The sequence below is a fragment of the Lethenteron reissneri genome, chromosome 10, assembly GCF_015708825.2.
Source record: "Lethenteron reissneri isolate LAM-NWPU_2019-01 chromosome 10, ASM1570882v1, whole genome shotgun sequence".
Classification (NCBI taxonomy): domain Eukaryota; kingdom Metazoa; phylum Chordata; class Hyperoartia; order Petromyzontiformes; family Petromyzontidae; genus Lethenteron; species Lethenteron reissneri.
The window spans coordinates 7,635,510-7,648,859 of NC_083788.1; the positions used below are offsets into that span (position 1 = coordinate 7,635,510).

At 48.6% G+C, this 13,350-nt stretch overlaps 1 protein-coding gene across 2 annotated transcripts; it reads left to right on the forward strand.

Annotated features, from left to right (window-relative positions):
• The first annotated feature begins 1,334 nt into the window (after positions 1-1,334).
• LOC133340914 (leucine-rich repeat-containing protein 15-like) lies at positions 1,335-4,334 on the forward strand. 2 transcript variants are annotated; one of them, XM_061549407.1, is made up of 2 exons: positions 1,335-1,490; positions 2,301-4,334. In XM_061549407.1, the coding sequence occupies exon 2, from the start codon at positions 2,352-2,354 to the stop codon at positions 4,206-4,208; it is 1,857 nt and encodes a 618-aa protein (XP_061405391.1). In that variant the 5' UTR covers positions 1,335-1,490; positions 2,301-2,351; the 3' UTR covers positions 4,209-4,334. The 2 variants fall into 2 exon arrangements, with proteins under 2 accessions (XP_061405391.1, XP_061405390.1); XM_061549406.1 differs by having other exon boundaries at positions 2,328-4,334.
• Positions 4,335-13,350: the final 9,016 nt, after the last annotated feature.

A 13,350-nucleotide genomic window follows, 5' to 3' on the forward strand; every position in this document is an offset into this window, starting at 1 on the left:
CGTGGCTGAATGACCCCATCACGCGGTCAGTGGTGGGGCCTGGGACCATGAGCAGACTTTTATATAAACGGAGTGGTAGCTCCTGCAATCTCTTATTTACTTGATACTGCTGTCGTGGCTGTGACGGTTCCACCTGAAGACGGAAGCTTGTGTTGCCTCCGAAACGTCGTGATTTTTATTTTACTTTTATTAATTTTAATGTTTTACCTACGTGACTTTACCGAAAAAACCTAAGAATATGAATCCTTGCAGTCACGAAAGCTTCAAATCTAGAATTGATTTTTTTTATTACAAAACTCGTAGTGAAATAACAGACATGAGATGGATATGCAGTAAGGTGAGAGAAATTGCCAAAACAAAAGAGATCCATTGGCTTCGTACGGTAATCAGCGTTGTTAAAAGTAACATTTCGTGCTGATTGATGCACCCGTATTCTTCCTGAATATAGGGCCCCTTGAGCTACTTGGAGGAGGGCCCCCATGCACTTGCCTAGCTTGCTTTTGCCTTGCACTCGCACCGCACAGAGTCAACGTTGCACGAGGGCTGAAAAGCTGGGCGACGAAACGTCGAGTTGAAGGACGGGCAAATTGACCTTTGAAGAAGTTGAGCGCTGGCACAAAAACAAAATATTCTTCACATTCAGAGGAGGAGGGCATTTTTTGTGAAACTCTTGCAGTGGTGTGGCTGGCCGGAAGGTTTAGACCGTGCCGCGTAAGTCTCGCACAGCTTAAATGACGTAATATTTAGGATTAACGTCTTACACATTAATATACACTTATTAAACGGTCTATGGTATCTACTCTCCCACGCGTACGCAACTGGCGCGTCTTATGGGCTTGCCTTGATAAGCAGCTTGGAACCTTGCGACACCATCCGCCCACTGTCATCTGCACTGACAAGTAAGAACATTTACACGGTGCAGTCAAAAAGAGCACTTTTACAATGTGTACCCAAATACAACCATGGCCAGAAAAAAAAACTGTAAACATACATAGATATAAACGTACCACTACCTTAAACGGACGCTGCCATGGTCCAACGATCACCAAACTGGGCTTGTGCACGAGTGCGTTTTGTTGCTGAAAGTGGCACTGAATTTGCACGGGCATATTCGATATTTCTCCTGCACAGTATCCATTCCGCGTCCTGTGCCCTCCCCTGAAAGACGAAGAGGCATTGCGCTAACCACTGCTCCACTATTTTCTTTCTGGGTACAGCATGTAAATATACTGTGGGGGGTGGGGGGGGGCACACCCTTATGTGAGGTGTTGGGCAAACAGGAAGGATAAATGAAAGGGGGCAGTGGTGGTGCCAGAGGAAAGGGCAGGCCCGAGTGAGTGGTTAGTGGGGGGAGTGGCGGTGGTGGGGGGTAGCAGTGGTCATGATCCACGTGGACAGAGGGGCACAGTAAGGGGCAAGGCAGAAGAGCAGGGGACAGCGAGCCAGGGCAGCACCAGTAATGAGGGGCAGCTAAGAGTTCAAACTTCACAGTAAGTGTACAACCTACGATGTTACATTAACGTTGTATATATATATACCATACGTAGAGAGTGTTGTGATCCTCGAATTAATATACGTAACATATTGCCGTGTATCATTTAATGATGAAGTTGTACACAGTAACAAATACACACTGTAGGAAAGTCAAATAAATAAGTGCATCTTAACCCGTCATCAAACATAATTCGAGAAAATTATTAAGTGGCAAAAGCATATTCATGTACAATTTTACGCGCAATTCATTAGTTAGCGAATGTAACCCATGTTGAGAGAAGAGCAAGTGGGTTGGTGTAATATAGGATTAAATTAACATCATAATCATACAACAAATACAGAAATTGTGGACTATATTGTACATTTATGTGCATATATAGTACACATAGAGATTGCATGCTAAATCAAACACGCTGTGTATATATTTATTACATAGTGTAAATTACAGTCACACCCATACACACGTGCATACAACAAGGAGCCAGATGCTGGCCTTATCCATATTTCAGTTTTTTGCATGACATTCCACGAGAGGCAAATTACTTGGTCCGCTGATGTCGGAGATCGAAAATGTTGAAGTGTTTAGCGGGTTTTAAACCTTGGTCCTTCCACCTATCATGACATTAAACCTTCGAGTGTAACTAATTACCTTCGCTAGCTGTTACTTTTTAAACTAGTTGGCTCTGAGGATTATTCGAGTTACAAGCATCTCGACGTGGCCATATTCGCATCAAATTTCTCCCCATTCCAGACGAGCAGAAAATACATCAGTCACGCTCATCTGCTGTGCATTGGACATCCCGAAGTCAGGTCCACACCTAACCCTTGTGCAGATTTCACTGGCGGCTGCCACGACCATGCTGAGCCTGCTGCTGAGCCTGCTGTTCGCAGGCTGCCCTCTCTCCTCCGATGCTGCCACATGCCCCCCGCAATGCACCTGCCCGATCTGGGGCTCCGTGCACTGCAATGGCCTGGGCCTCAGCCTGCCACCCACGGGGCTGCCCTCCTTCACCACGGACCTGCAGCTGATGGCCAACCGCATCTCCTCGCTGCCCTCCGGCGCCTTCGCGCAGCTGCCGCAGTTGACCTCGCTGGCGCTCTCGAAGAACGCGCTGGAATCTCTGCCGCCCGATGTCTTCCACCGGTGCCCGCGTCTCGCCCGCTTGTCCCTCTCGAACAACCGGCTTGCTCGGCTGCCTCCGGAGCTCCTGGAGCGAACGCCCGAGCTGTTGGAGCTCTTCCTCTACGGGAACGCTCTGAGGGGCGTCCCTCGGGGCATCTTCGACGAGCAGAGGCAGCTGCAGGAGTTGTGGATCAACGACAACCGCATCGTGGACCTGCAAGAGGGCGTCTTCTCGCGTCTCGCTCAGCTCCGCAACCTCAGCCTGGAGAGAAACCAGCTGAGCGATCTCCCGGTGGGCATATTCGTCGGCCTCGGTAACCTGACCGGCCTGTGGCTGTCTTGGAACCGTCTGACCTCCCTACCGGAGGCGGTGTTCCACCCGCTGAGCTCCCTGCAGGAGCTCATGCTGTTCGGGAACTCGCTGCGGTCCCTGCCGCCGGACCTGTTCGGCGGTCTGGAGTCGCTCACGAATCTGGGTCTGTCGCGGAATGCGCTCACGACTCTGCCCGCGGGCGTCTTCGGCAGCCTGCGGGAGCTCAACCATCTCTCGCTCTTCACCAACCAAATCTCCGTGCTCCCCGCTGGCGTCTTCGACCCGCTCGTCAAGGTGCAGGAGCTGTGGATGTACAGCAACAACCTCACTTCGCTGCCGGGCGGCCTCTTCTCCCGCATGCAGAGCCTCGAGCTGCTCATTCTGAGCAAGAACCACCTCCGCGATCTGCACCCGGACACCTTCCAGAACCTGAGCGGCCTGACGGAGCTCTCGCTGCACACCAACTTGCTGCGCACACTGCCACGCGGCCTCTTCCGTGACCTCTCGTCGCTGCGGTCGCTGTCGCTGCACTCGAACCGGTTGTCATTCCTCGCCGGCAGACCCTTCCGTGGCCTGTCTGGCCTGCTCAACCTGCAGCTGCACTCCAATAACATCTCGTCGCTCGACGAGCCGCTGGCTTTCGAGGACCTGCGCACCGTTGTCAACCTCACGCTGCACGCCAATCCGTGGCGATGCGACTGTGCCGCCCGGCCGCTTGGCGCGTGGCTGGCCGGTCGCTCCATCTCCCTGGGCAACACGGAGCCGCGGTGCGAAAGCCCCCTCTTACTGGAAACGGTGGAGCTGGTGAACATGGACGTGTGGCTCGATCCCCTGTGCTCCACCTCGCCCGCTCCTTCCACGACGACGACCGCGGCAAGGAGCACGCGCGAGGCTTTCACGGTGGAAGGCGTCACCTCCGGTCGTCGGCCCGGTGGGACTTCACCGGACACTTCGTCTCCGCCAGCTCTCAACTCCTCTGCAGGGCCGACAACAGAGGGGCATCTTCCGGACTCGACCACGAAGCATTCTACGCGATCTGCCACACCGCCTGCTCCGTGCGGGGCGCGATGCGAGTCGTTCGCCACGGAGGCCGTGACGGATCTGGTGCCCGGCGTTGAGCGTGGCGGCGTGGGCTGGCACCGGGCCGGGTTCGTCGTGCTCGTGAGCGTAGTCGTCGTGCTGCTGCTGCTGCTGTCGTTCCTGCTGCTCGTGCGGTGCTGTCAGCCGAAGGCGCCCAATGTCAGGCTAATCAGATATCACACCAGGCCCGTGTTTTAATTGGCGATTGGAAGCATCCAGTCGACCGGCGTCGTTTGACCGCGCTGCGTCTGATCGAGATGGACACGGGACTGTCCGCGCCAGAGGCACGGACGGCTCGGTTCATACTCTTAGGTTTTTTCGGTAAAGTCATCACGACGTTTCGGAGGCAACACAGGCTTCCTTCATCAGGTGTAAAAAAGGCACAGCAAAATAACTGTAGCGAGAATAATTTGTGTGCCTTTTTCACACCCGATGAAGGAAGCTTGTGCTGCCTCCGAAACGTCGTGATTTAATTTAGTTATTTTCATTTATTATTATTTTATCATTATTTTTTTACCTACGTGACTTTACCGACATTGGGCTCTAGAATCGGGTGCAACCGCAACGAACAAAAACACGAACAAGAAACATCAGCGAGTGACGCGAGAGGTTTAAGGGCTCTCACAAGCCGTTTACCGATCCAGCGCCGTAGTCGGTAGTAGTCGTCGAGGTTTGATTAAATGTCTCACAGGCGTTGCGTTAAACAAAGCCAAATATCCCACGTGTAGTATTTAACACGCCGTTGGGGCAATTGCTGTTAGCGAGCATGACCCGCGAGGTGGTGGTGGTGGTGGTCAGCACCTTGGCTCGGCCGGCGTTGTCTCACCAGTGGTGATGTTTACCCACCACACCAGCTCCTGATTTAGAGCCGAGTCGATGACCTAGGGCAGGGGTCGGCAACCAAAATAACAAGAAGAGCCATTTCTTTCAAATTCGGTACAAAATTCAATATTTCAAGAGCCGCAATGCATCTGAGTACATACGTACTCATCGTCAAGAAGCAGCCCGTAAAGAGCCGCATGCGGCTCCGGAGCCGTAGGTTGCCGACCCCTGACCTAGGGGAAGCCCATGACCGGTTCAGATAATGGTCACTGGTGTTGTCCGTGAGCTAGAATCGAACTTGTTCGTAGCGCACCCCGCGCTAACCGCTGCACTACTTCTCCCCCCAGTGACCATCGCCACTCACCACACACACAGACACACGTTCACAAACACTGTGACACGTTAGTTTAACACGTAGGCTTTCGCGACCAATATTATGATGAGTTAATGAGTTAATGATGACGTCACCCTGCTGCTGCTCTATATAAGAACGGGAGACACAGCAGAGCCTCACCATTCTGGCGAATTGCCCGATGATGCTGGATGCAATTACCAGCGAAACGTCGTACTCAAATTGTAAATGTTGTGGTTTCTCGCTTCAACACACCGCTGGGCTAAAGCAGTGAACTAATTGTCTTTTGTCAACGTGACACTTTTTTACTGATTGGCCGTGTCGGGTGGTGGAGGGTTACGACACATTTATAAATAACGCGATCTAAACCCAAAAACGTTGATTATGACTGTGACACGTTGACCAAACTGTGGTGGTTTTCACATTTAATTTCGAAATATTCCGAACGATTAGCAGACTTGGACAATGTCCAAAACTATATTCAAAATTCGATTAATAGTCTTAGCATACAAGCATCGCCCAGTTGAGAAGAAAAACTTAATTTAATACCTGTGAATCACTATGAACATCGTAAGAATTGTAAAATAACGATAAGTAATGTATCCAGAAATGCTTCACTAAGGGAGGTCTTGTGTGAGATGTTTGGCCAATTGCTTTTTGCGTATTCAACAACAGCAAGGCATGGTGACGAAATCAAGATATCCATTATACGCTCAGTATGTGTGCAACGTCCAGATTAGCGTTGTCAAGTCAAATGACTTTCAAGATCTTGTCCGATAGGTTTAGAAGAAGAAAAAACCATTCTGTTCAAGTTGCTCGGGAATCGAGGCATTACAACACTTGCTTTGATCAGAATCTTTACCGGAGTGTTTAGTCAACACCCCGCGGCCATGATTTTCCACTGCTGGATGAAAGCCTCCCCAAGTTGTCGACAATCTCTTACCAGCAATAAATTAACATTTTTACTTCGCGATACATGCAGCAGCCACTGGTTGCTGTGGGATTATAGTAATTTTATGAGCGTTGATTCTTACACTTAGCCATTTTACGTGTGCGTCGTGATCATTCGGAATCGAGATCGATACATCATTGATACCAAAAACACATTCCTGCGGAGGGAGCTGGTAGGAACGTTGGGTTGCTCGGTCAATGGCCAGGGTCAACGGCGGCGTGGTGTATTCTGCAAATATGTCCGACTATGAGGGTGGGCACAAGCCGGCGTGAGTAGGTTAAACGTTGAGTTTTATAAGGGCACCACGGGGTGAGCAGCCCCTCTCCACCCAGCACCACCCCTCCCACCCCCCACCCAGCCCCTCCCCACCCAACCCCACCCTCCCCACCCTCCCCTCCCCACCCAGCCCCTCCCTCCCCACCCAGCCCCTCCCCACCCTCTCCACCCAGCCCCACCCCTCCCATTTTTGGATGCACGACGGACGAACACAATAATCCCCTGTGGGCTGGTGTAACCAGGAGGTTCCTACCAGTATAAAGTCTGCGTCGTTTATAGTGTGAAGTTACATTTTAAAAATTATTCATACAGAACGATGAGTTGCATTGTTAATCAACTTCATTATGTTTGCAGTGTTGTAATACATTTTTTAAAATCATAAATGAATCAGTTTCAATCCACTGCTCGATAGGCCTCTTTCATGATGACAACTCCCACACTCATGACCTTTTGTATTATCACGTGTTATTAGAGGTTATAGCTCAGAGCCTGTGGTGGCAATTCTATATTCCTATGGCACGGCCCAGTGTTCCTTGCAAGGCCGTAATTATAATATATATTGGGGGGGATGTGTCCCCAATATTCAAATATGCTCAAAATACCCCCCCCCCCCCCGCCCAATATATTGCTATCAAATAGATTTCTGTTTATATGATTGTGGTTATGGTTGTACTTGATTCATCCCTAATCTCTGCCATTACATACAATGAAACAAGGTAAAAAAAAAGGAAAAAAACAGAGCAATGTAATACAATACACTATTAGACATTATTGTAAAATATAAATCGAAAGTCCATCCTATGTGTTAGTGATTTTTTTTTTATTTTAAGCAGGAAATTCGTTTTCAAATTTAGATTTTTTTTCTGGAGGGGGGGGGGGGAGGGGACCCCCAGACCCCCTGTAAGATTTGGTCCCCCCTAATATTGACTTCATGGCTACGGCCCAGTGTTCCTTGTCAATTCACTGCTGGATGAGAGTATTCCCATTCCGCGCGGACTGTCAAGAGGTTACTTCACCGCGATGGTCAGTGGTGGTTGGTTAAGACAGGGAGAATTGAGGCAGGGTGTCACAGAATTATAGTACCGACAATGATTTTTTTCTTCAGCAGTGTACAGTAAAAATGGTTTAATAATCGGCATCACCCGATCGCTTAAATCGCTGTGGCTGGAAAAGCATAAAGTGGCGAGCCAGCGCACGAAGAAATTGCAGAATGGCCATGGAGATGGCCCAGGACAAAAATGAGTGGAGGACGAGGACCTGGGAAGGGGGTTTCTATACCAGTGGGGAAGATGCCGAGACTTAGGGAACATGGAGTTTTCGTAGCGGTGTATCAAATTACGTGCAATGTCACCAATTACACAAGCACATATTATTATTCGCCGAGACACGCAACGCCAGAAGGTGGCAGTGTCACTGCACAGGAGCGGTGATTAAATTAGAATTGACTGGAATCGGGGCTTTGTACATTGACAAATCTCAGCTGGGGGGCAAGATGCAGACTTTTTGTCGCGAACATCGCAGCTGTTTCTGCACAACAAAGCACGAGCGTGGCCGCATGGCACCATCATTAGCGGACAGCCCTTTGTCAATCCACTGCTGGATGAAGGCCTCCCTGGGATGAGTTTTTTTGGTCATGGGGGTGTGACCATAGTTTGTTAAAGATGTGACGATGACGGTGCTAACGTAAATCGTGAATTCGAGACTTCGGAAAAGGCTGTAAAACGCATTAAATCAAGCGCTGCCTTTATTTCCCTTTCAAAAATGCCATACGTGGGGGAGGACCACCCTACCTCACTCGGTGACCTTTCCGTGGATAAAAAAAAAATTGGTCCGCGCACCTCAGCTATGAATCCTACTAAAGATTACTGTGATAAAAGTATATTAGCCTTACTCATCGTTGATGTTAGCCAAGGCCGGGCAGCTCATATCACAGTGCACTGACCACTGCACCATCACTCAACCCCCATGGCACCTTCACTAGGTCCTTTATATTTCAGCGCGTGGGTGACGGTGAGGTTAGTGAGGGGGCGGAGGAGTTCACGAACCTGGGTAATTTGAGGCTACGTTCTCTCCTCGCTGCAGAGATCTGTGCCGTGGCTGCGTAATGCTGCGTGGAAGCTGCCTGGCCTGCTGATCCACGCAAAGCTTCGGGTCTTCTGGGCCAGACACATTAATGCAGCCATCTCTCTGTGCTCAGCAGATATGGGACCGCCTTGCCAAAAATAATATCTGCAACAGCTTTATATGGTTAAGTTGGTCTGCTTAATGTTTGACCCATCTTGGCTTTGTCTGGGTTGAACCTCATTATAATAATTAATAATTTACAGCCCTATCTCAATCCGCTGATGAATAAAGGCCTCCCCACATCATGTCGATCACGAGGTTTGGGCTAAACTTCACCACGCAGGTGAGTGCAGGTTGATAAAGATGGGCTGGTGGGGTGGGGTGGTGCCCAGGACCATTTCGAATATCACTCGCCACTGATTTTAGCCGTAGCCGGGATTCAAACTCAGACCTCTGGGGTTTGTTTTCGCAGTTTGCTAACCGCTGCAGCAACTCATTAGCAGGACACAAATGTTTGCAAGACCTGGATTGCTATCCAGACAGAGGATCCTTTGGAATATCGACCTCCCATTCAGTCAATTATTTGTGGAATAACTTAACAGCTATTGATGTAAACTCTACCTGCACAGATATTCCCAACATCTGCACATACAGGGAGGGCATCTTTAAACAAATTGTGTGCATGTACACGAGCGTGTATGAAACAATCTTTACACAGACACACGTGTATAGAGCAATTGTGAAATTACACATGCAGAAGGACAAGGTTCTTTACGTATAATCTGTACACAATACGCAGATCCAATTATAGATACCCCACTAAATAAGCAAGAAATTATAGATAAACCAATGGTTTTATTTTCAAAGCTTCTACATGTCTCTCACCATTTTCGATGCACTTATTAAATATTCTTTAGCGCTCTCCCTCTGATAGACGCAAAACTATCGATTTCACAATACAGTACTGTATATTCAATATGGTAACCTGTTGGAAAGAGGGTCATTAGAAATCAGTGTGATATCAAAATTGGATCACCCTGTATAACAACGTGCACAAGACGGGGCTGAAGCAAGGATCCTGCCCCTTCCCAAAAGTTCCACGGTTCAGCTCTGGTCCTCGAGCACAGACGAACTGCTTCTTGTGCTTAGTTTGTTGTCCTTTCCCCCCCCGCACCTCCGATTAGCAGGGATGGCCGCGTGCGGCGCGAAAGAAGTTCAACGTACACATGCGTCACGCTCGTTCAACCGAGCACAAAAGCGTCGAACATCTGAGAGCGACGCGTCGGCGACTTGAGCTCGCGCGGCGCCGCCTTCGAGCCGTCCACATGGGAAGGTTCGTGGACGAGAAGCGTTCCTCTGTCCACGTGGCGTCTCCTCCCCCCTGCATGCTTGGCAATCACTCGCTACTCGCTCGCAGGTTGAACACATTGCACACCAACAGCAACCGAGTGCCGGGGCTTCTTGCGTTTAATGTTACAGTTCGTTTCGGGTGAAGCAGACGGTTTGTGTGCTATAGGCGGAGCGACACGCGGCATCGAAATAAAATGTCAGGAAGGACTGTGCTGGCAGTCGTGCAGCAACCGAAGCCGGACCCACACAAAAATAAATACCTGACCATTGTCTTGAAGTAGCACCGTCTTACACGGGAAAGGCATAGACCCGCAGAGTTATCTCTCAATTATTTGTTGGCAGATTATCCAGGTCGCAGTTCAAGCAAGCTTGGAAGAAATACCAAAAATGTGTGTAAGCCGCTCCTCGCTTGTCTGGGGGTCAGCGGACTCGGTGCTCCCGCGAGCGTAAACGTGTCGGCAAGCAAAGCAATTGCTTGTGCAAGGGGAACACACGTGCTCTTCAACCCTCATTCTACGTTATTTCAACGATTAAAAAAAAAATATTTTCCAGCCTAATTTACATATGGCTCACATCACCTGTGATTGTGTTAGCCACGGCATTCCTTAATTCCCTTCCCATTACCCCAGATAACTGAGAGTTGACTCATGGCAATTACAGTATTATTGTTTTACGGTCAATACATTAATACAAATTTGTTATAAGACGGCACATTTTTTGGTGATGACGGTGCCGAGATTTTTTAAAATTTTTATTCGGTCCATGCGAGCAAAAACCGTAAGTTGTGTGTCCATAAAACATTCAAGACGGCCGTATAATAAATCGGTGAAAAATGTAACGAGCCATCACGACGCAGGCAACATAATCAGCCGATGAACGAGAGCGCATGCCGTGCGGGTCTGCGACGGGGTGTGAGCCCAACAACAGGCGTTGACATTTGGCTGTCACAATCTCGGCTCACTCCGAACGAGTCCGTCGAGCAACCTGCACAGCGCCGCTGGAATGATGGCACGTCCAGCCCTATACTTTAATCAGACGTTAGAGCAAGCCAAAGCCATCGGTCATCATCAATCTAACACAGCCGTGTTCCAAGCAGCATTCCCCCGATCGCCTCGGCACCAAAGCCAGTGAGTGATTATTAGACGACTAATCATGGACAAACCACAGGTGCACAATGATAAACCCATACGCAAGCAGTAAGAGTGAGCAGTGAAGGGGGCGGGAGGGAGAGGGACTGAAGGTTGGGGTGAGAGGTGAAAGCCAGGGGAGGCAAGGAAGGGGACTGGCAGTGATGTTATTTGACTGGACAGGCGAAAGAGACCTCTGCACAAATGGAATTAAGCAGCGATGCCTAGTTTAGACTGGGACCAGCGTGTGTACAGTCTCCCTCTCGTGTGCATTTGCGTACCATACGCCTCTGCCGATGCCAATGCATGTGTTTGAATTAAGGCCTCTAAAGTCAATCTACTGCTGGATGATTAGTTGAGTTCATTCATCGACCAGATATTGTAATCGACTATATTTTGGATTACTCGGGCCTCTTTATACACGTTGGCCACCCCAACATCCAGGCTCCCGAAGGCAGGCAACCCCCTACCATCCACGCCCAGTGTGACGCAGCTGAAGATGCCGATGATGTCGCCAAGCTCTGCCTATCACCTTCCGTCCAACGGCACGTCAAGAGAGGTGATACTTTTTTTTATTACAACAATTTTTGCATTATTGCCAGTAGTTATCGATAAACTTAGATAATTAGATATCCCAGCTGGTCGAGTGTTCATTAATGCTACCAGTGACAATGCATGCATACGGTTGCCAATGTTATGCATGTAGCATTTGCGTTGTGCACAATTTAATTATGCCCGCCCATGGCCACGTGGCCTAATAAAGGCCACGTTGTGACATAACTACGAGAAAGTGGCTATGGCCAATCTGTTGTGGAGAGAATATCTCATTTGAATTAGGGCTGGTAGCCCTAGGCCATCTTAAGCAATTGGAGCACACCAAGGACACTTGCATGGTGCCAATTGCATAATCCAACGATTTTGGCGCTTTAATTTTTGTCTATGCACCAAGTTTGCAATGGAATCTTGTTGGCAGTGTAACATTTACTGAAGATTATACAGTAATAACAAATGCTCGATCGCCTTTCAACTTTCAATGTAGTTTTATATATGAAGGGGTTTGTAATTAGCAACCTTCACAAGTTTCCAAATCATTCGAAGCATTCTGAAGTGAATAAGTTGTGTCATCGTAATTCACACAACCGTCAATGTGCTCCTGCTGAAGACCTGCCCATGCCGTGTCGGTGAATGGAATTTTTTGAAAAAAAATGTTTTAGCAGGATAAGGTCCACTGAGCTACATAGATATATTTTTTTAGAACCGAGCCAGCCACAAATGTTAGCTCAACAAAGTTGCTTATCATGTGGAAATTTATAGCAGCCAAATACTCTAAACGCATGCTTCTAAATGTGGAGGGGAACACCAGAGAAAGATCCATGCCACCACAGTGAGAATATGCAAACTCCAAATATATAAAGACGTCAAGGTCGGAACTCACGCCCTCCTGTGTACCAGGCGAGGTAGTTTATATCACGCCACCGTGGCACCCACAGTTCATGCTGGCCAATGTGTATTGGTAAAAGGACCCAGAACTGATTCGTACATCACTTGCCACTGATGTTAGCCGTGGTCGGATATCCAATTTGGATCGCAGGGTTCATAGCACAACGCACCAACCACTATGCCATCACTCCACCCCCCATTTAACGGAAACCACCACCGACCATAAAAATATGGCTCGCATTAAAATGGGAGCTCAATTTTATACAATAAAAAAATATTGTACCAGGTTATTTACTCTATTTACAGGGGATGTTTTTTTTATTTAAACATAGGACGTGCATTTCTAAAACAGGGCTTTAACATGAACACTGAATAGAACATCACCTCGAGATGACATATACGCTCCGTCTAACTTAGCTGGGAGAGTAATATGTCTGGAACATCAGCCATGTGCTTGTACACCCTTTTTGTCACTCCACTGCTGGATGAGGGCCTCCTTACGCTGTGCGGGTAGTTTTTTTTTACCATACTTGACTGTTCATGTCAATGCAGGTTGGTGAAGGCTGGGAGCATCCGCGTGGAAGCACATAAACACACAAGGCAGTTGCTATACTGCCCTCTGCTGCCCACACGGAGCCGCACAGCCTATAGCAACCCAACTCGGACCACATCCAAGAGAGGCTACTTGCCTATAAACATCTGGCAATGCACTTGTATCGGTTAAAACAATTCCTGACTCTGCTGATGAAATATTTGACGTCGAACTTGTCCGGCGGTAATGCTGCTGAAAGCACTCCCAGAAGGCTGTGCGACAGATGGGATGTGTAAAATGATGCCGATTTCTTTGTTGTGCATTGGTGGTCACACATCCAAGCACTATCCACTTTCTGAATGGGTGCATTCCAGGTGATTTGGTCATAGGCGGGCATGAGTGATACATTGCAGAAAATAAAAAAA

Bases quoted from the DNA above. Each gene is read 5' to 3' on its own strand.
- LOC133340914 (XM_061549407.1), top strand. From the start codon at position 2,352: ATGCTGAGCCTGCTGCTGAGCCTGCTGTTCGCAGGCTGCCCTCTCTCC.